Below are 22,345 nucleotides of genomic sequence, written 5' to 3'. Positions count from 1 at the left end.
AACACACCCACTGACACCTGCTTGTTGTCTGTGATTCCTTTAAAGACATATGAGAAATGTTGTGGCATAGCAAATTGATCCTAAATGACTCTAATCCCCATTCGGAATAGATACTCCCTGAGCAACCTATGACATGATGTGTCAAACATAGAAATGTAAACAACAATACAATGATTCACATTTCTAAAAGCTCTCAAAATGTATTTCAGAACGTTGTTAGCTTAATCAATGTAATTGGAAACCAATGGTTATCAAGGCATGTTTGATATTTACAACTAAATACAGGCAATGAAACATCTAGTGGAAAATATTTCTCTACTGATCTTATATTAAAAAACGAAATGTGTCTCTTACAAATATTGGCGCTTAGTACAATGGGACTCCCTCTGCTCCACTGCTCCAGAAACTCATATTTAATGATATCCTCTAAATTCAGTAACTCTTGTAGTTTAAGCAGTCGTCCAAAGTTGGAGTCAGCATCTTCTGGGGGTATTAGTACTGCTTTTAGGAGAGCAAATTCATGATAATCTGCAGGTTTTGTTAAATAATCTATGGCAGGGCCTGACATCCCCACGGCAAACTGGATAAGAGATGATAGTGTTGGCAAGGAAACGACAGAGTTCTTCCTTATATCTCTTCAGTATATAAATGATGATAATGAACTTTTTTTTGTGTTTTAAGTGTTATCTAATATTGTCGTGAATCCACAAATGATCTGTGTAATGCTTCAATCTGCGCAGCTAATTATTCATCATCATTCATCACTTATTACCGTTTATTTGTATTTCCTGATGATGAACAAGAGTTTTTCTGGAATATGACCAGATGGCTACGATGTAAAATTGCCCCCTCGCAACAGGCAACCAATAACATCCATTGGCCTGAATTACTTCTAATTCAGAGTTCTATCTTCTTCACTTTGATATGTTTTGCCACAGAACAAAAAACACAACGGTGAAAACTGGGCTCTGAGAAATGTTCCACTAGTGGCTACTTTCGGAAATACTTTTACTACTTTATAGTCTTCAGGCTAGCCAAGAAATTACATTTCCAAGGACTTTTGTGAAGGTTAATATTCCTTTACAATAGAGTGCAGCATCTACTGTCTCATTGTGACAGAACCACACTGTTGCATGGTGCCAGCTTTACTTCAGTAGTGCAGCCTCCATTCTTCACTTTGTACTTTCCCTTGCCGTGCTATGTAGGTCAAGCAACAATTTGAAAAGTAGTTTCGAATAAAACAGATGTCTCATATAAAAGTAATTCCCTTTTCTCTCCTTTGAGAACACTACACACACAACAAAATATGAAAATGTAGATTTGGGAGGCCTTTGTTGTTTCCTTTGCTGTCAGATAACTAAGATAATTTGCTTTCAAAGCTCGGTTGAAAAATGTAAAAATGTGATCATGTTCTTCGTTCCAGGCACGACTATTCCCCCTCTCCTGAATAGCACATCTAACAACCTCCATCTAAGCTTCAGCTCGGATATAAGTGTCTCAGCTGCTGGTTTTCACTTGGAATATACAGGTAGCATACTTGTTTTGTATACAGATGTATCTGCAGCATATGCTGTATTAACATACAAAGGAGTGAATGTTTTACAACCGTGTTTATTACACATTTCTTATCAGCTATTGGTCTGGAGTCATGTTCCGAGCCACAGACGCCAAACTATGGAATAAGGCAAGGAGACCGATTTATGGTGGGAGACGTCGTACAGTTTTTATGTGAACAAGGATACTCTCTTCAGGTAAAACATTTTTTGTTTGTTTTATGCACAGATTCCCGCTAGCTACTGAGGAACCGAAGGATAGTCATTATAGATACATAGAACACACACATGCACTACAGATTACTGTCGTTTAATGCATAACACACTGCCATGTTTGTGAAATTCATTAAGGGTTATTCACTCTTTTTATCTCACGGCTGCACAAACCAAGCACTATTTAAATGGTAAATCGGAAGAAAACCCCACTCTCGGATGGTTTACTCTTACTTCCTACTAAACATACAACTCTAGTGCGGTCTGCACAACTCTTTAATAATGTATGCTTCTGGTGTGGTATGCCCAATTTCTTTGGAGGACTGTATACAACTCAAATGGAGCTTTACCTTTATCCCGCTTGAGATACAGCACTACTGTACTCATACTCATTATTGCTCTGTAGATAAACAGCACTTAATTTCTGTTTACCATCAATTGATTGTGTTTGATTTCACATTTCTAGGGCAATGCTCATATCACCTGCATGCCTGGACCTGTGAGAAGATGGAACTACCCTGTGCCACTATGTCTCGGTAGGTCTTTACACAATACATATATGCACACACACACACACACACACTCACACACACACTCACACTCACACTCACACTCACACACACACACTCACACACTCACACTCACACTCACACTCACACTCACACTCACACACACACATAAATGCAGCCTGGATATTCTGAGATACGTGCAGAACTTCCGTGCTGCAGTAATGATGCAAGCTGTCTCCGTTGCCTACCCTGACTCTTTGTAAAATAGGACGTTTGATCAATTTGCTGTTCTGTGATGAGCTGATTATTTAGTATTCTGTGCAGAATACGATTAAGCTTTTAAACTGATGCAAAGCTGAGGCAGAGTCTGCCATAAACATGCAGTGTGCCAAAGCATCAGCATGCACTGAGGCAAACTGGGGAAAACAAGCCCTGGACACATTTCTACTTGCACAATGGTAATTTATTCAAGAAGGGTATTTATTGAAGACTCAGAATATTAATGTGTTATTCAAAATGATGCAAACTATCAGGTTGAAGAATCTCATGTGTCCAGTCGGCAGCAGCATCCTAAAAAAGGGAGAGGCAGTCTGTGTGAGCTGGTCTGAGGTCAGCCTCCAGCCTTTGATGTGTTGCTTTCAACACTGAACCTCTGTTTCCCTTTTTCTCTGTGTGTGTGTGTGTGTGTGTGTGTGTGTGTGTGTGTGTGTGTGTGTGTGTGTGTGTGTGTGTGTGTGTGTGTGTGTGTGTGTGTGTGTGTGTGTGTGTGTGTGTGTGTGTGTGTGTGTGTGTGTGTGTGTGTGTGTGTGTGTGTGTGTGTGTGTGTGTGTGTGTGTGTGTGTGTGTGTGTGTGTGTGTGTGTGTGTGTGTGTGTGTGTGTGTGTGTGTGTGTGTGTGTGTGTGTGTGTGTGTGTGTGTGTGTGTGCCCCCAGCTCAGTGTGGTGGGTCTAGAAAAGAAGTAAGTGGAGTGATTTTAAGTCCTGGTTTCCCCGGCAACTACCCCAGTGGATTAGACTGCACATGGACAGTCAACTTACCTGTGGGCTTTGGTAAGAAAACACTCAACTTTGAAGTTGAGGAAAAAGTGTGTGTTGTTCTCTTTCAGTTGTATATGTATCACCCTTCATGTAACAATAGTATTTATTGTTCATTGTATTTAATTACTCACTCAATAAATCATTATCGGTGGCCTTTATTCACGTCGTTGGCTGCTGCTGAAGCATCTACAAATGTTTTTATTGCCGGTTCCTCTGCCAGTCAGGCTTTGCTAATCGCTTCAAATGTCAACATTTCTCTCAGGAATCCACCTTGCATTTCTAAACTTCTCCACCGAAGCGATCCACGATTACTTGGAGATCCGCAGTGGAACCCTGGAGATGGGCTCGGTGATCGACCGGTTCAGCGGCCCGGTCACCCCCAAGTCTCTGTTCAGCACCACCCACCAGACCAGCTTCTTCTTCCACAGCGACTACTCACAAAACAAGCCAGGGTTCCACATCACATATCAAGGTAAAGGTTGTCTCTACACGCTCTCGTCGGACATCTTGTGTGCACTCATCGAGAAAACAAGAGCGACTGTCTGATGGCTGCGCTTTGTTGAAAACAGCGATTGTTCCTAAAGTGGAAACTGTTGACTTATTTATTTACTTTATTTCCAAGGAGGTGTCTGAGAATAAAACGATTCCCTTTTTGCAGGCAACAATAAAACATTTCTTGACTTCTAAAGCACTTGCCAAAAAAAGGCAGGGTGTAGAAAACTCATTTTGAAGGATTTTTTGGTGATGAGATGAGTTTTCTATTTAATCTATCTGACACTAAAAAGGTTTTTCAGCAGGCTTGTATTTTTATTATGACATATCTCCTAGATAGCCTCAATGTGTTACGGCTAATTCCATTTATGTGCAAATTCCAGTGACTCATGAATAACACCTTTTATCTCGTGACAGGGGCACTGCCAAGGTGTTTTAAAACAGGAAAAATAATCTGAATACTATTATTTCTTCTAACGCGTATCTTTCTCAGTCACTTGTCTTTCTTCAGTCATGCAAACACTTGACTCATCTTACTTTGTCTGTCAACATTCACTGGGACGAAAACAGTTATATGGCATACTGTCAGATTTAAATTGGGAGAATGTTGACAACATCAAAAGAACAAGTATGAGCTTGTTTGGTGCATGACTCCCTTTTCAGAAAGTTAGTAATCTTAATTTGTGTCTAGAGATCTGCAGCTGTTATTTTCTGTGTCTCCTGCATGTCAGTGTTAATTGAGATATCTGCAGCTAGAAGAACAGGCGGAGGAATTATGAGTTAGTCTTTTAGGAATATTAGTTGTTCAGTGCTAGAACTGATGTCTTTACTATTCCTTTCCCTGAACAAACTTGACCTTGTTTGTTTTTAGTTGTGCTAGTTTTCAGCCTAATCTTGGTTATTGTGTCTCCAGCCTACCAGCTTCAGAGTTGTCCAGACCCTCGGCCTTTTCGAAATGGCATCGTGATTGGCAATTTCAGCGTAGGGATGACGGTGTCGTTTGAATGCATGCCCGGATACTCTCTGATCGGCGAGGCGTCGCTCACATGTTTACACGGAATCAGCAGGAACTGGAATCACCCACTGCCACGATGTGAAGGTAACACAGAACTAACTGTTTCAGAATGACTGTGTTTCGTTTCTTGACAGCGAGATGTAACATTGTGTTGTTGTGAAGGGAAAACAAATAGTGTTAATCATTTTCTAACTGTTAGTTTTGCCCTAGTATATCAATTACTCAGACAAACACATATAGTTAATGTTTGCTGGTTTACTATTCTTTCAGTACAGAAGAATTTTTGAGGGACAATGAATTCCCTAACTTGTAAATGATTTTACTTAAGCTGTAACTGTTAAACCTATACATGTTTTTTTTTATATTCATAACTGCAAACACTGTTTTCTTAACAATAGTATTTTAAACAGTATTTCCCTCTGTACTTATACTCCAGTATAAACAGTTAATGTTAAAATGTATGCTGAGAGAACATTGTAAAAAACACATTAAACATATGCAACTTTTAACTCAACACAAAATGTAATTTATCCCTACTAAAAATTGAGTAGCTAAATTGCAAGGAAGTGTAGAATAAATCTTGAGGGCATAGGAGAGGCGTCTGGAACATTGTTTTTATATATTGCCACAGTGAAATAGTAATACATTAACTTATATTATGCTAGTGTTATGAAAAGTAACTGCACACTAATCCATTTTTACATGTTTTACTTTAAGCCTATACTTACTGTTTCGAGCAATTGCACTTAATCAACTAAATGAGAGCAGTTTATTAACTTTACTCTGCCTTTTAGCTCTCAGCAGTGTTAAAATCACACCCCTGCTGGAAAGGATACCTGAGCATCCGAAATTGAAATAAAACCGTAACGAGAATGTATTAAAGGCATTTAGGTGTTATCCAGTGGTCATTATATGACTGATAGAGATGTGTCCTCTATCAGTCATCCAGATCATCACTGACGCCTCTCAAAGGTAAAATTAATTTGCTGGTAATTCATTATGGGTAATTCTGTTAATATTCTGTCTCGCAGCTCTCTGTGGTGGAAACATCACGTCGTTAAATGGAACCATTTACTCTCCTGGTCACCCTGAGGAGTATCCCAACTTCCAGGACTGTGTGTGGAGCGTCCGAGTTCCTCCTGGACACGGGATCTACATCAACTTCACTGTCCTGAGCACCGAGCCCATATATGACTACATCACTGTCTGGTAGGTGTTATTTACGAATGAAATTCACTCGTTTTCTACGTCTTTACCTCTAAACGGACACTATTCATCCTCATGATCTACACATTTGTTTCGACATATGCCGAGAACTTCTCCTACTGTACACACACCACCTCTCTCACACAGGGAGTCATGCTCTTTGACATCCTTTCAAAGACGGCCACTAATTGGCTAAACTGCTGCAAGGGTTACTATGACTACAGACGTCTCCCATTGAATATAAAGCTAGTCTGACATAATTTCCTTCTTGTCATGTTTTATAAGTCTCTCTCCCTTTACCCTCTGCTTCTCACACTGTCTCCAAGGCTCAATTGGTTTTATAAGTAATATACATTACGTCTTTCTCTCCCTACCTGCCCAGCCTTGACTTCTCACTTCATTATTCTTCCTAAGGACAGCAGACATTGGCAACAGCCGACATCTTGTCAATGCAAAATGTTTAAACACTGCTTAGATACCATGTTACACGGTTATCTGCCTGTACAAGGTGGCAGCAGCACCATAAATAGGCTGTATAATCTATTTTTCTCTGGTTGCCATGCAGCTGCCCCTTCTCTATAGCTATAGCCTGTTTCCTATAAATAGACAGCAGGGTGCAGTTTAGAAACGTCACCTGGCATACAGACACGGAGATGCAGGGCGAGGAAGGAAAAACAAGCAAAAATAACAGAGTGTGAGAAATAATTTGCTGGAAATACATTCCCATTTATTTTTAACCTACACAGAAGGACCAAACGTCTGTCTGGTACTTTTGTAAGCCTCTCATATATACTTTCAACCTCCAGATTTAAGGGTTGTGTTGTTTTCCCTGTTCCTCAGTTATCCAACTAAACACTTGAAAACCAATGTACCTTTAACAACAAATCCCTAGATCATCTAACATAAGAGTATACGTATAGGCACTGACTTTTATCTCAAGAAAAGAGCTGACACACCAATAAATAGTCAAAAATAGTGCATTTATTCTCTTACAGAATAAATGATTGAAGGGAGATCAGTTACAATAACATGTACCGCTGTTTCTCCAGTTAAATCTAGCTCACATTTGGGAAAACTTTACTTAAAGAGGTCCTATTTGAGAAACAACCAACACACGGTTCCCGTCGTAATGCAGCAAATGATGTCTCAGGACATGTATCACCATCTGAATGTGCAGGTATGACTGTTTCCTGTGGAAGCACTTTTATGCCATCTTTTCACATTTAAGTTGAAACAACATCACAATCAATCGACCAACAGGAAATAAGATATGCTTTTAAAACATGTATGTAGTTTCATCAAATTGCTTATTACCAGTAATCTAAAAGCCAAAGATCACAAATACAGAATAGTTAAAAATGTAAAAGCTGCTGCTTTAAATTGAAAAGTTCGAAACAGAGATTGCTTGATTATAATTGTAAACGATTCAGTTAGCGGCTGCGTATTGTATAACACAATTATATGAACAAAATGCAAGAACGTGTTGGGTATCTAAACACACTTGACATTGGAGAACTGCCTCTCACAGATGTGTAGTCGCTGCAAATACAATCATGTGCTTGTTTCCAGTGAGTTGAGGCTTTTTTAGTGTATAGAGGTCTTTAATGTTTGGTAGTTCATAACTGAAAAAAATATATAAAGCATGCCTCTCCCACATCTCCACTCTGTTGAGCCATGTGCTGTCCACCCACAGCCGATTCTGTGAAGTCCGTGAATCGGTCGCACAGCGTGCTCCTGACCCAGCTGTCTCTTGGAAAAGTGGAAAAACAGGGGAACTAGCAGAAAGCAAGAACAGCAACGAGCATTGTAACGCACAAAAGAAAACCTCGCAATCTAAGTCTCACAGCCTCATAGCTGGCTTCCCGCAGAGAGTGCAGTGTCTGTAGTAAAGGTGTGATTTTCACAGCGGTCTCCTCAGTCCAGAGCCAGCCAACCTGACAGTCAGTTAGTCTGCTAATTGGTCTCAAACTGAGAGGCTTACTACATGATGCCATTGTAAGTATTATCATATGTCACATATTTCACCTTTGGCTACTTTATACACTAAACCCTACTCTTTACTCTGTATGTTGCCATAGTGTGCTTATAAATGTAAGTGGGTGTTAGCATCAGCAATGGGAATCATAGCGGGGACCATTCCTTACATAACCTGACAGGTATAATTGGCCACATCAAAAAACACTTAACAGTAGGATATAATTATTCCATTTAACCTCATGATGATACTTTTTCATCACTGATAATGAGCCAGCTATTGGTTAGTTCCAGTCTGACAGCTGCTGGGTCGGTCATTAAAGGTGAAATATGTTCACGATGCTGCACACAGAGCATGACCTGCCAGTTGACAGATGTCTCCCTGTCTGCATTCACTGGTAATTGTGTAACTTTTCATGAATGCCAGGCAGATATTAGTGGCAACACTAAAGCCATTCTACAACAGGACTCGCATTTGTTATTCTTATGATCTGACGACATTTCAATCAATATTTATGAATTTGAGTGTCCCAAAGCAAGAGTAAGAGAACTGAGTTGTTATCCGGAGACAAAGAGGAGCTGCTCCTTTGTAAGTTGAGTGGAATCTGATTTTGGGAAAGTGTTATGTCTAAATGAGCTTTCCGACATTGTAGTTTGGAATGTTTTTGCGAGAGAGAAGATGAGCCCATAACCATGCACAATCACTCTGGGCGCCGGCACTTTGTCAGACAATGTCCGACTCCACTCGCAGTCAATGGAGCAGCTTCAGGTATTGCCTCATGAATATCGTCAAGTCTCCTACTATCTTTGTTTGTTGCCTCGGATAAACCATTTCCTGATCACAAATAGCATTTTAACTGTCAGAAATGGCCGCCATAACTTATTCAAATTATGTTTTGGGCTGACTTTTTCTCTCATATTGTTCCATAAAGAAAGATCACGTCCGTTTCTTTATGGATCTTTAGTCTCTGATCACCCACTTTGTAACACAAGCTGTGTGTGTGTGTGTGTGTGTGTGTGTGTGTGTGTGTGTGTGTGTGTGTGTGTGTGTGTGTGTGTGTGTGTGTGTGTGTGTGTGTGTGTGTGTGTGTGTGTGTGTGTGTGTGTGTGTGTGTGTGTGTGTGTGTGTGTGTGTGTGTGTGTGTGTGTGTGTGTGTGTGTGTGTGTGTGTGTGTGTGTGTGTGTGTGTGTGTGTGTGTGTGTGTGTGTGTGTGTGTGTGTTTCTTTTCCTCTGTTTCTTCCCTTTTGTAGGGATGGTCCAGACCAATCCTCTCCTCAAATTGGCCAGTTTAGCGGGAACACAGCTCTGGAGTCTGTCTACTCGACTTCCAACATCATCCTCATCAAATTCCACTCAGACTTCTCTGGAGCCGGCTTCTTTGTCTTGAGCTACCATGGTGAGACAGTAACAACATTATCCTTCTTTTTTCACAGAGCTAGTAATGGAAGCATTGAATTTGTTTGGGTACAAAACCTTTCTCATTAACTTGCTCTGCTGTTGGCTGCATTGTGCTGAGGTATAGTGATAAAACTATCATGCTATCATTAGTTCCTGCAGCAGTGATGGCATCGATCTGTTTGTTGTTAGACTCTCTGCAACTCCATCCTCATCAACTCAGACCTGCTTCCTTTTACTCATTCTTACTCATGATTTTTCGTTCTTTTGAACTTTCTACCTTCTGATTGAATCTGCCGTCTTTGTCGCTGCCTACCAGTACAGTAAGGGTATGTTAGTCACAGCGGTGCTATTAACTGTTATCATAGCGTTGCTGCTACAGACAGGTCTTCTTTAGTAAGCACTTTAACATGTGTTAAACATTTCAAAGCTCTCGTATTTGAGTGTACTTAAGCAACCATGCTAAATGTTTATCCTTGCTTTACATGATTAAAGAAGGAAATACACATCACAAATTAGTCATACAACACTTAGTCATCATGAGACACTCACTTCTGTGTGGTATTTAATCGCTTTTTCAAGGTCTCTCTTGCTTGGTTATAGAACACATAGTTTAGCCTTTCTTTGGTCAAACTAATTCTGCATGAGAATCAGAAACAGGTTTATTACCAGGTTTGTTTACACATACGAGGAGTTTGACTTGACGTCATGGTGCGTACATACAAATAAAACATGAATTAAAACACAGGTAGGGAACTAGAAACATATAAAAAATATATAATAACAATATAGTAAAATATGACAGTATTTACATTGCAATGGAATGAAAAAAGGAATAAAATATGAATACAAATCGGCATTAATAAAAAAAGACAAGAAAAAGACAAAAAAACAGATATAGTGTACAATGTGTGTGCATACAATGATTTGGACCAAAGATCAGTGTAAGGTAAGGTACATATGATATCATTGCTGAATTCAATATCTAAATGACGCTATTGTTGGAAGGAAAAGTATATTTCTCTGTCAAATGTCTGATTGACTAAAAGCTAAGAGACACTGAACAGCTGAATGCTTGTTTATTTATCTGTTCTCTAGATACACAATGGGCGAGCAGATGTTTTGATTATTTTTCATTCTTACTTCCTTGCATGTTCCATATTTGTTGGTACTTTCCAGTAGCTTTGATGTTCTTGGATGGAAAACGGCAAAACGTTGGTTTGCTGAATAGAGAAAGACAAATGTAACTTCTACTTAAAGGTGGGGTGTGTAATTTATTTCAGATACACTTTTTGTTAGATTCAATGGAATGCTCTTAACATCCCGATAGCAATGAATATATTAAATGCTCTGACAATAATTACATAAAAAATATTTCATCTGTGGAAGCCGTTGCGCTGTAAAAAGCACGACCAATCAGTTTAGCTTCCCGGCTAAAGTAACTGGATGGCCTACCTGCCTGTCAGCCTTCCATCTGTGCACAAACTGATCTCGTGCCCTCATTGGTCATGTGCACGTTCGTGTGTGTTGGAGGAGGGGCTCTGTAAGGAAGTGGCAGATTTTTTCCGGTTGTGTATTTTCAAATTCTAGCGCACTCGAGCTGGTTTTTCCAAAATTACCTACACCACCTTTAACCTCAGTGTGTTCATAAATCTTTTCTTTCAACATTGTTTATATTTCCTCCTGTTCCACTTGTCTCTTTTCACGAGAATTTCTGGCAGCTTCATTTGAAAAGGTTAAATAACTTTAGCTTTCACCCACACAAGAAGAACATGACACAATCTAAAGTGAAACACACTTTTAGATTGTATGATTAAAGTAGTTAAAAACAATTAAGCTGTGTTAGTGTTGCCAAGCAGCTAATTTGTCATTCTGAAGGAAAAGTTAAACCTGAAGTTGGTCAACAAAAACAATTAGACTTGGATAACATTTTCTTGGTACAACGCCCTCAGAGATGAGTCTTTTATGTCATCATGCCTCCACATCTTTTTTGAAGATTGTTTTTTTGCTAGTTCTGATCCGCTCTTTATCCGTGTCAAAACTGTCTACATTCCAGTTTTTCATTTCAATATTTTCCTTGTGGTCCTTCAGAGCACTTAGCCTTCCCTTTGTTTTCAACTGCGGTTCAAGATGAAAACCCTCCACCGTTGTCTTTATTCTCAGTTCACCTGTTTGCTGCAAACATCAATCCTCAGGCACTCTGGCTTCTGTCCATGTTTTCTGTACGAATCTACTGATTTGAGAAAGTAAATGTAATGCTGACCACATAGACTCAATCAGTTTAAGTGATAATCTCCTTTGTTTTGAAACAAGCACTAAACCTGCATACATGTAGGAAACCACCGTCATATTAAAAAGCACTATTGTACATCCTCTGTTTGAATTGATGAGATTAAACTATAGTGTCCCTTTTACAATCAAAGTGAACATGTTATGATGTTTATCCTATGTTTCAACTTTGACTTAAAGATAAGAAAGAAATAACATTAACATTTAAAGAGAATTAATGAACTATATTCTGAACTATAATCCTTATATTTTGTATTGTTGTCAGAAAGTTCTGAGAGGGTGCATTTCAGGATGAAGAATACATTTGACAGAATGGCTTCTAATGAGTATAGCTTTCTTTTTTCTTTTTAGCCTTCACAACACATCCAGTCATATATGTGCATATCTTCCACCGTCCCTCTCATGGAGCTTATTCTCACTTCTTCAAAAGTCTTCTGTTCAATGCTCTATAGTGAAAACATGTCAAGTGGTTTTATCTTGAAGAATTTCCCTTTTCAGACAGATGTCAGGTTGTTAATGAATTTCTGTAGGCAGGTTTTAACTGCCAGCTGTCACACTCACACAGGAACTGTACCTTTCATTTTCACTCAAGTTTATTTTCAATTTCTGCTTTATCGAGGATGTACAGCAGAGAGTGACAGGTGATGATGGATAAGAGGGGACGGGGATGACATGTATGGCAGGGGTTGTTAGCATCATTTTGTCAATTCTGTTTTATTAGACGATATAACAAGAAAACAAGAATGACGTACAGCAGGTAAACACAATGAGAGCGAGATTGCTCTTAGTCCAGATCAGTTATTTGTTTATATATATCCAGGAGGAATTGTCGCCTTCTCTGATGGAGTTTCATCAGCAGAAGCTTGTCACAATTAGACACAAAGTTCCAACATTTAATCTGTCAGTGACGCAGCGGAAATCCAGAATGTCAACGTTTGCTTGGGAGACAGCTGTGAAAGTGCAGTTGTTTTGGTTGGAAATGCCAAATGAACCCCTAAGGAAGCATCAATCCACGGTTTAGGGATGTTTATCTTTTGTTATTGTCATTCTATTTATTTATCTCTGGGTCCAGGTTCTGAATGCCAGTGCTTCCATGCAGAGATGAGGACCATTACAGTTTTGGATAATGTTGTCATGGACGTGAGACTAAAAGAGCCAATGTGACATGAATGTTGAAGCAGCCATAAAAAATGGCCTTGGAGCTTACAAAGATCACTGACTGCTCACAGTGATCCTCTCCTCTCACACACAGACACATAGACATCGCTACACTCCCCCACACACACTCAGACCATGGACATATACTGGCTCACACACACACAGACCACAGGGCTTTGATATGCATGAGAGCAGCAGATATTATTGGCAGGTCTCATTTTCATAGTCAATTTCATCCTGACTTATAGCCCTCAGCCCTTTCTCCCTCTCTCACCCTTAGTTCTCCCCTCTCTCCCTCTCTTTCTCTCTGTTAGTGAGTGATATATGGTCATGCAGTAGTATTGATTACAGCCCTCAGCTCAGTGGCTGTGAATTCAGTTCCTTCTTAAAGATTCAAAGCTGTGCTGTTTCTGCGAAGCCGCTCTGTCTTTGATTCCATACTTTGTTAGACCTGATCACCTTAACTTAAAAAATGAACTTAATCTAAAACAAGCAGGATTGAATACATTGACAGAAAAGAGGATTTGGTAAGGATTTGGTTTCCTTAAAGGTCCCATGACATGGCAATTTCTACTGATCATAATTCCATTGTTGAGGTCTACTAGAATATATTTACATTGTTCTATGTTCCAAACCCACATTGGTTTCTCATACAGCATATCTGTATACAGTAGTATGTGTATTCACTGTCTGTCCTACACGCCTTGTTGGAGCTCCTGCCCGAAAGAAAAAAATGGAAAAATAAAAATCTCCAACGAGGCGTTCATAGACAGGTCTTTTCTGTGTTAGAGTTTTACTCGCTACAGGATGTACTTTGAGGGTTTGTGACTCTGCAGAGCGTTTACATTCAGAAAAAGCTACATAACACACAAGGGGACAGGTAATAAACGGAAAAGCATGACATGGGACCTTTAAAGTTTCCTCAGTTTACAGCCTACAACCGCAACCTTACATATTGTGCTGGTCAAATTCATTGTATAAAAGTTACTTCTTGCTAGTTTCAAAACAATTCCCCTTTTTTACCAGGTTACAGACCACATTTCCTCTCACAGTCTTATATAATGTCCCTCTCTTTGTCATCTCTCCCTCCTCTGCTGTGTCTGTTCTCCTAGCGTACCAATTAAGGGTTTGCCAGCCTCCTCCAGAGGTGCCCAACGCTGACATGCTGATGGAAGACGGGGAGTTGGAGATAGGTGAGTCTGTCTGTCTTCCTGCGAAGCCTCTAGACATGTCAATTTGATGGAGGAAGCAAAGTTAAGACTTGTAACTTTCCAGCCCCAATATCATCTTTTCATAAAGGGTATCCAACCTTACATCTGATACTCATTAACTGAACAGAGTGAATACATCATGCAACACTTGATGTATATCTACTTCAACATTGAGTTTTGAAACCACATGACACATAATGATACACTTTGGAGTCTTTGAATCCTTTTCTTGAATAAATATAGCAATAGCTCTGCAATAGAAATATTCCAGTGCAAGTAAAAGTCATACACACATTTACTCTTATAAAAGTACATAAGCATTATTGGCTAAATGTACTCAAAGTATCACAACTAATAACCCGAGAAAATGTCACTCACTTTTATACTATTATATTGATGTGTAGGCAATATTTAACAGTTATAGTTGTAATTTTTTGTAACAAAACATCATTTTTATGATATTATATTTATGTTTTGTATGTAAAAATGTAATTGAAATCTAAAACCTGATTTAAATTAAATATATTTCTAATAATATATTATAAATATACTGTATATATAATAATTTCCTCTCATATTCTATCGGAGTAGAGGTATTTGCTCTCTTATAACTTATCATTTATATCCATTTTGCACGTTCAGGTGACATCATCAGGTACAGATGCCAGCCTGGATTCTCATTGGTCGGCAGTGAGATTCTAACTTGTCGGCTTGGAGAAAGACTACAGATGGATGCAGCTCCTCCAACATGCCAAGGTGTGTGTGTGTGTGTGTGTGTGTGTGTGTGTGTGTGTGTGTGTGTGTGTGTGTGTGTGTGTGTGTGTGTGTGGGTGTGGGTGTGGGTGTGGGTGTGGGGGGGTGTGTGTGTGTGTGTGTGTGTGTGTGTGTGTGTGTGTGTGTGTGTGTGTGTGTGTGTGTGTGTGTGTGTGTGTGTGTGTGTGGGGGGGGGGGGGGTGGTGTGTGTGTGTGTGTGTGTGTGTGTGTGTGTGTGTGTGTGTGTGTGTGTGTGTGTGTGTGTGTGTGTAAAGAAATGTTCAATACGTTGAAACTAACAAGAGTAGTGCATTCTTATCTAACCATTGTTCTCCATGTATGGTCCGTCTACAGTCCAATGCCCTGCTCATGATGTCCGGTACGACTCGTCGGGGGTCATCCTGAGTCCTGGTTGGCCAGAAAGCTATCCTAACCTCCAGATGTGTTCATGGAGCATCACAGTAGAAAAAGGATACAATGTCACCATCACCTTTGAAGGTTTCCACACTGAGAAAGAGTTTGACGTGTTGGAGATCTTTGATGGTAAACAAATACAAAATAAACTGACATAAAGTATAATAGTGTTAATGTGATCACCATTGGAAGACTGGACAGTAATAGCCACACAAATACAAAGTACCACAATAGAACAAAACACAGTTGAATTTTACTATTTCATTTGTTTCTCCTTATTTCTCTCACTCCTCTTCTTCCTCTCTTTCTCTCTTCTTCTCTCTCAGGTCCAACGGCCAACAGTCCCACTCTGGCGACACTGAGCGGCGACCTTCCTACGCCCTTCAACCTCACGACCTCCGGCCACCAGTTCCTGGTCCGCTGGTCTTCAGACCACGGCACAAACAAGAAAGGCTTCAAAATTCGCTATGTTGGTGAGTACCAAAGTATGTATCCCAACTTTATTTTACTACTACTTTATATCATGATAGTGCATGGAAATAAAGATAGAGACAGACAGAAAGACGGAGAGACATTCTGAGTAATGGAGCACTTGGAGGAGTTTGTAAACCCTCTAAGTTGTGTCATTATTATAAGTTAATCATAAATGGGACTGTTTCTCAATTTTTGATTTTAGAAGAAAGATTGTAAAAGAAAGTGGATTAACCTGTTAAGCCTGCAGGGGCTGCATGCTTTTTTTTCACGAAACTGTGTCTCAGGGTTTCTTAATATTTAACAACCTATGAATGTGTCATACCCACTTAATGGGAATAAACTCAGCTAACTGACAATATTAACCATTTGTTGTTAAACGAAACACAGCTCTAACGCAAAGCCTCTGAATTAGCACTAAGCGAAAAAATGCTAACGCACTTAGCACAGAACTCACGGTAGAAATACTTTATTACTTATCGGATTTGCACAAACAATCCACGGTAAGCCATTTTGCACATCCACAGATTCTAGGGGTATAAGTATCATCACTGAGCGATCAAAACTCTTGGCTGGGGAAGCAAACCCAGACAACCCACAACGTAGCTTTACGGGACCAAAATGGAAAATAAGTCATACCGTTGCTGTTTTCTGATCCAAAGTTGTGTTCAATGGCATTAAAACGCATAAAACGCTGCTGAAGGTTAATCCAATGTCTCTGTGTCACTTTGAAATGAAAACTGAGATTTCATATTAGCTGTTATTAGCACTATTAGAGCTACAGCCAAGCTTCCGGTTTTGGGCATTCTGGCTACGCATCACTCATTCACCAATGGGTAATGTTTAGATAGATTTTAAGACTTCCCCTCGATTCTATTGGCTCTAACAATTCAAAATAGGTGTCAATCATCAAAATCGACCGAGGGGGGCCAGAGATATGGAAAATCCACCCAAATGACCCCAGAAGTGTTTTTTTTCCTTATAAATCTCTCTAAAAAGGTCAAATGTCACTTGTTTTGCATCAATATTGATACAGGGTACTTATTATATGTTATAGTTTGGACTTCTAAAGCTTTTAGTCTACTATCCCATCATTCAAGGGTGGTTTTCACTATAAGTAGGACACTATAATTTTTTTTGTTTTACTATGTTTAATCTGAGTTTAATTTAAAATAAAAAAACTTCTATATCGATTGTGACTCTTCTACATCCAACTCACAGGTTTATCATTGCTTTGAGAAAAAGGATAATTAATTTACCCCTTTTAGAAGTGAAGTTATAGTCATTTGTTCTGGGAATGTCCTTTTAGAGCCTGAGGCCTGAAAAACAGGCTCAGGTCTTAACAGGTTAAAGGAAAGAAAGTCAATTATTAAGAGTATCATTAACTTCATCTCACACTTTTGTTTCTTCATCTTCAGCGTACTTTTTGACCTCCCTTCTGTCTGACTCCTAAAGCATTTCACTGAATCGCATTACGGGTTAGTTGTTAAGTTTTATACATTGAAGGAAAGCTTTATGAGCGCAGATGCTATCTTTACATTCACACAGTCTTCCACCTGGGCCTGCTAATTGTAGACTGTTGGCTATTAAGCCCCTTCACTTGGGTAATGAGGCTTGAGTGCTTTATTCAAGGACATATGTTGGCATTTAAGGAGAGGGGTATTACCTGTCCAGTTAGCTTTTTCACTTAATACCATCTATTCAGTAGGCTGCTTCCTTAACCTTTAAAACACCACTGTTCTGTATGATGAATTATATGCTGAATAATAACAGAAAAGCCTCCTCTGTAACCTTCTGTGGTGGCTGTGATTAATGTGAGCATATGCAAGGATTGTTAAACATGTGTTGTAGGTTTTCTAATATAGTTTTTGTTATCTTACACAATCAAACTTTGAATTTTAAAATGTGAAACTCTCCCATTATATTGACCATTTTGTCAAATTAAGACATGTCCCCATTTGTTTTCATTCTGTCTTCTGATTTAAGAAGAAACTTCATCTTTGTAACAAGATAAGCTGGTATTGCATTAGAAAAAAGTCCTTGTGAGATTGAAGCAGCAGTTTAATGCCATCAATCTTAAAATACAGTAAAAGGAAAGAGCTTGGACTGAATCTAATCAGCGGCAGTCAGCTCATCTTGTTGCTTTTCCTGCAGTACATGCTGGCAGACTTTTAATGCTGTTTAGAAATATGTTCTGTCAGACAGCTTTAATTAGAAATCACTGACACACTGTAAAAACCATCGCCTAGCATAATCATTTCCATTTAGTATCTTCAATGCAAGGAAAACACAGTAAAAGCAACAAAACTCCCACTAACTCACAAGTTGTCCTTGACCATTTTGATAAGAAAACACCGCACTGATGAGGCTGGGCCAGTGACGGAGCAGAGGGACATAAAACAGGTTTATCACTAATAAATAAGGTCAGTTAAGAACTTATGTTTGGGCCTGTGTCCAATTTGAAGAGTTACAGACCAGGCTACTTGCCAAAGTCAACATCTAACCGGACTCAGGCCCGGATGATCTTTATGGTTTGACTGAGGAGCATAGTGCCCTAAGGGTCTGCTCATCAGAGCTGGCTGATGTGCTTGCTGACATTTTTAACCTGTCACTAGCACAAGCTTTTGTGCCCACCTGCTTCAAGACAACCATAGTGCCCCTCCGAAAAAGAAAAACACTGTGACCTGCCTGAATGACTATCGTCCTGTTGCACTCGCCCCGATAGTGATGAAGTGTTTTGAGAAGATAGTCATGACCCACATCAGGAAGAACATTCCAGACACCTTGGACCCTCTGCATTTTGCGTACCGTCAGAACCGGTCTACTGACAACGCAATCAACACCGTCATCCACACCACCCTCACACACTTAGAGGGCAAGGATACATATGCAAGACTCCTCGTCATTGACTACAGCTCAGCCTTTAACACGGTCATCTCACACAAACTCTCTGCTAAGGTCCTCACTCTCGGACTGACCCCTGCTCTCTGTAACTGGGTGCGGAACTTTCTGTCAGACAGACCCTAGTCAGTCAGAGTTGGCAACCACATGTCAGGCACTAAAACTGTAAGCATAGGGACCCCCCAGGGCTGCGTGCTGAGTTCCCTGCTGTACACCCTCTTCACACACGACTGTGTGGCCTCCCAGAGCAACACCTGTATCATCAAGTTTGCAGATGATACGACTGTCATTGGACTGATCACCGGTGGGGCTGAGGCAGCGTACAGAAGAGAGGTGGCTGGCCTGGTGACCTGGTGTCAGCACAATAATCTCTCCCTGAATGCAGAAAAGACCAAGGAGATGATTATTGATCCACGGAGGGAGAGGGTGCAGCACACACCACTGGTGAGACAGAGGTGGACAGGGTGAAAACCTTTAAATTCCTCGGAACCCACATCAGCGAGGATCTCACCAGGTCTCACAATGCACAACAGAACATTACAAAATCCCAGCAGCGACTGTCCTTCCTAAGGAGGCTGAGAAAAGTTGGCATGCCATCCAAAATACTCAGCAACTTCTACAGATGTACAGTTGAGAGCGTCCTTACCAGCTCCATTACAGTCTGATATGGAAACTGCACTGCTCAGGACAGGAAGGCACTCCAGCGTGTAATAAAAACTGCACAGTACATCTCAGGAGCAGCCTTCCCCTCACTTCAGGACATTTACACCGCCAGGAGAGCACACAACATCATCAGGGACAGTACACACCCCCAGCACAGACCCTTTACTCTCCTGCCATCAGGCAGGCGCTACAGGAGTCTGAAATCCAGGACCACGAGACTGACAAACAGTTTCTACCCACAGGCCATCAGGCTGATGAACATGCTACCCCCCCCCCCCCCCCCCCCCTCCCCCCACAAACATACACACACACTGATTGAACTGTGAGTGCTACACAGACACAATGACACTCACCATTTGCACTACTGACTTTAACAATGCATAGTGCACTTGTTGTCTGCCGTGCAATATTTTATACACTGTGAACCATGTGCAATACAACTATTTATATACTGTTTTAATATCTTTCAAACTGCTGCTACTTATGTGCCCTTTTATGCTGCTGTTGCCGTGTGCCAAATTTATTTAATTTTATATTCCTGTATTTTACTTGCGTAGGGTTGACTAGCAAAGTAAGATTTGCATTGTACGGTGTAACTGTCTGTTTACTGTGCATATGACAATAAATATCTTGAATCTTGAATAATGAAACTGCTTGTAACTTTTCTTATGAAATACTGACATTGCTTATAAGGAGACAGAGAGAGAGGGATCAGCTATGAACAAAAGACAAAATATCTGCTTAAGTTTTTTGCCCGCAGTTATCAATATTGTCTGGGGTAAAGTGAAAATGTTTCTTGGTGGAGGAATATTGCATTTATAGCCATTGATTTGTGGGCAGTGTGTTCGGCAAAGTCTCTGACATCTACTGTAATTCTACTCATTGATTGTTTGATTGAAAAACTCTGCCGGGAGACACTTATTATTTTTCTTATTTAGCATTCATACAGCTTGTCGGATCCTAATTAGCTGAAACACTTGGGTTTTAAGACGTGCTGGAAAGGTATAATTAACGTTATAAATGGGCTTGTTAATAATTCTGTTCACAGAACTTTTAGTTTAGTTTAGCCCAACACTTGTTTTGAGATAAATTACTTGGAGTGATGACATCCTACTTCATCTAATGTCTGTAAATGCAACGTTTTAAGTGCACAATGCCCAATTCAAGCCATAATTGTGATTATAATTTAACAATTTACCCACAAACAAGATACATTTGCTATCAGTCCATTATTGCTTGGCCTTCTGTCATGTAGTAAATGAAGTAGTGAGCCATGTTAATAAAATAAAACCATTGCTGATTGTAAGGTCAACAACATTTAAACCTTTAAAATAAGACTTTGATTACAGAATTGGTAATTGTTATATTAATGCAAACCTGCATTTAGACATCCATTCTCTGTGAATCAGATCATTGATCTGATGGAGCACACATTTGTTTTCATAGCCTGTTAGATTAACAACAAGATTATTATATGTTAACAGCATAGCACTGTAGTTTTGCCATGGTTGTAGAATGGCACTGTATAATAGTAGTACAACATTTTTTTTTTTCTTGGTTTCTAACATTCTACTTCCTGTTTTGGTCTGCAGTGAACCTTCCTATGTGAGGTCATTCTGAGGTCTAAGTGTTTTGTTTTGTTTACTCCTCTCCAGCGCTGTACTGCTCCACCCCAGACTCTCCGCTCCACGGCTCTATCTCCTCTCAGAGCGGCGGCCATATTAACAGCGTGGTACGCTGGGCTTGTGACCGTGGTTACCGTCTCATAGGCAACGCCACAGCAACCTGCCGCCGCACGGCACTCGGCTACCACGCATGGGATTCTCCTGTCCCTGCGTGTCAAGGTTTGTTTATACTTCAAGCTATTTTGTATAAGTGATGTTATATGTAAGGTAATGTGATGTAATCATTTCAAACTATTATAAATATGAGCTTGAAAAGGTGCGAGTAACCTGGAGAAAAGATATACAAATTAGAAGAAAATTATTTTTGTTAAATGAAGGATTGGTGGCAGTCACATTGTCGCCCAATCATTCTGTCATGTTGCCAACCATTTAAGTGGAATGTTAATTGAGCTAATAAAATAATTTAACAGTCAGATCAGATTTCTAATTGCTTTGTTAATAAAGTAACTGTTTGAATTGTCAATACAAATGTATGTTATCTGAGAAAATACAACTAAGTTTATCCATGCTATAAAACCTTGAAAACTTATTTTCTTCCTTTAAGCAGCTTGTATCCTTTTTGCTCCAAAATTAAAGTACTGCACATTCATATGAGTAGCACATTCAGTGGGTGTGGAAATGCCACATGAAGATGCTTGTGAATGCCGAATATAATTCATATTATTTGGTATTTGTATTTTAATGAAGACTGTTTCGTAACCTTTTATTTTCTTCCTATTTCAAAGGGTATTTTCAGAATATACCAGATGATGTATTTCAAAGACTATTAGCCTGTTCTACACCGCCCCCCCCCGATACCACAAAGCTAACGCTCTGCCTCTGAATTAGCCATGAGCGAAAAAATGCTGACAAATTACTGCACAGAAACTCACTCATAACCAGTGGTGTAGTGGTCCCTGGAGAAGTGGGTATACTCTTAGTTTTGCAATTTTTTTTAAGCAGCCCATAGTGCAAAGGATTATCGCCCTGTTTTATAAGGACATACTCTATTTAGTTCACCCCAAAAATATTAACCCAGTATAGTTACTCAGTATTACTTACACACAGTGGTGGACAGTAACGAAGTAAATGTAATTTGTTACTGTACTTAAGTACTTTTTTGAAGTATCTGTACTTTACTTAAGTATTTCCATTTTGGGGGACTTTTTACTTTTACTCCACTACATTTCAAAGTAAAATATCTTACTTTTACTCCACTATATTACGGGACATCTGTCGTTCCTTCTCATGAGTGAATTATTTGTTATATAAATAAGCAGAGCGTTCCACAAGGTTTAAGAGTGTGTTTATGGGAATTTTTGACCATTCTTCCAGAAGCGCATTTGTGAGGTAATTTAACCAAGAGATTTTGGACAATTCCATACTCCCAACTTTGAAAACAGTTTGGGAATGGCCCCTTCATGTT

General features: G+C 39.7%; 1 protein-coding gene across 6 annotated transcripts in view; it reads left to right on the top strand.

Moving 5' to 3' along the window:
* Positions 1-22,345, top strand: part of csmd3b (CUB and Sushi multiple domains 3b) — a 373,567-nt gene that overhangs the window by 301,976 nt on the left and 49,246 nt on the right. For 5 of the 6 annotated variants that reach the window (XM_079656201.1, XM_079656206.1, XM_079656205.1 and 2 more), the window contains 13 exons: positions 1,424-1,528; positions 1,633-1,751; positions 2,233-2,302; positions 3,208-3,324; positions 3,575-3,784; positions 4,718-4,903; positions 5,851-6,028; positions 9,251-9,396; positions 13,955-14,035; positions 14,696-14,809; positions 15,161-15,349; positions 15,547-15,705; positions 20,911-21,099. In XM_079656201.1, coding sequence (XP_079512327.1) covers positions 1,424-1,528; positions 1,633-1,751; positions 2,233-2,302; positions 3,208-3,324; positions 3,575-3,784; positions 4,718-4,903; positions 5,851-6,028; positions 9,251-9,396; positions 13,955-14,035; positions 14,696-14,809; positions 15,161-15,349; positions 15,547-15,705; positions 20,911-21,099 — 1,863 coding nt within the window. The remainder of the gene's footprint in view (positions 1-1,423; positions 1,529-1,632; positions 1,752-2,232; positions 2,303-3,207; positions 3,325-3,574; positions 3,785-4,717; positions 4,904-5,850; positions 6,029-9,250; positions 9,397-13,954; positions 14,036-14,695; positions 14,810-15,160; positions 15,350-15,546; positions 15,706-20,910; positions 21,100-22,345) is intronic. The other variant, XM_079656203.1, reaches the window with a different exon arrangement.

Source organism: Notothenia rossii (assembly GCF_949606895.1).
Source record: "Notothenia rossii genome assembly, chromosome: 10".
Classification (NCBI taxonomy): domain Eukaryota; kingdom Metazoa; phylum Chordata; class Actinopteri; order Perciformes; family Nototheniidae; genus Notothenia; species Notothenia rossii.
The sequence above is the reverse complement of the archived record's forward strand: the minus strand, read 5'-3'. Positions and strand labels throughout refer to the sequence as shown.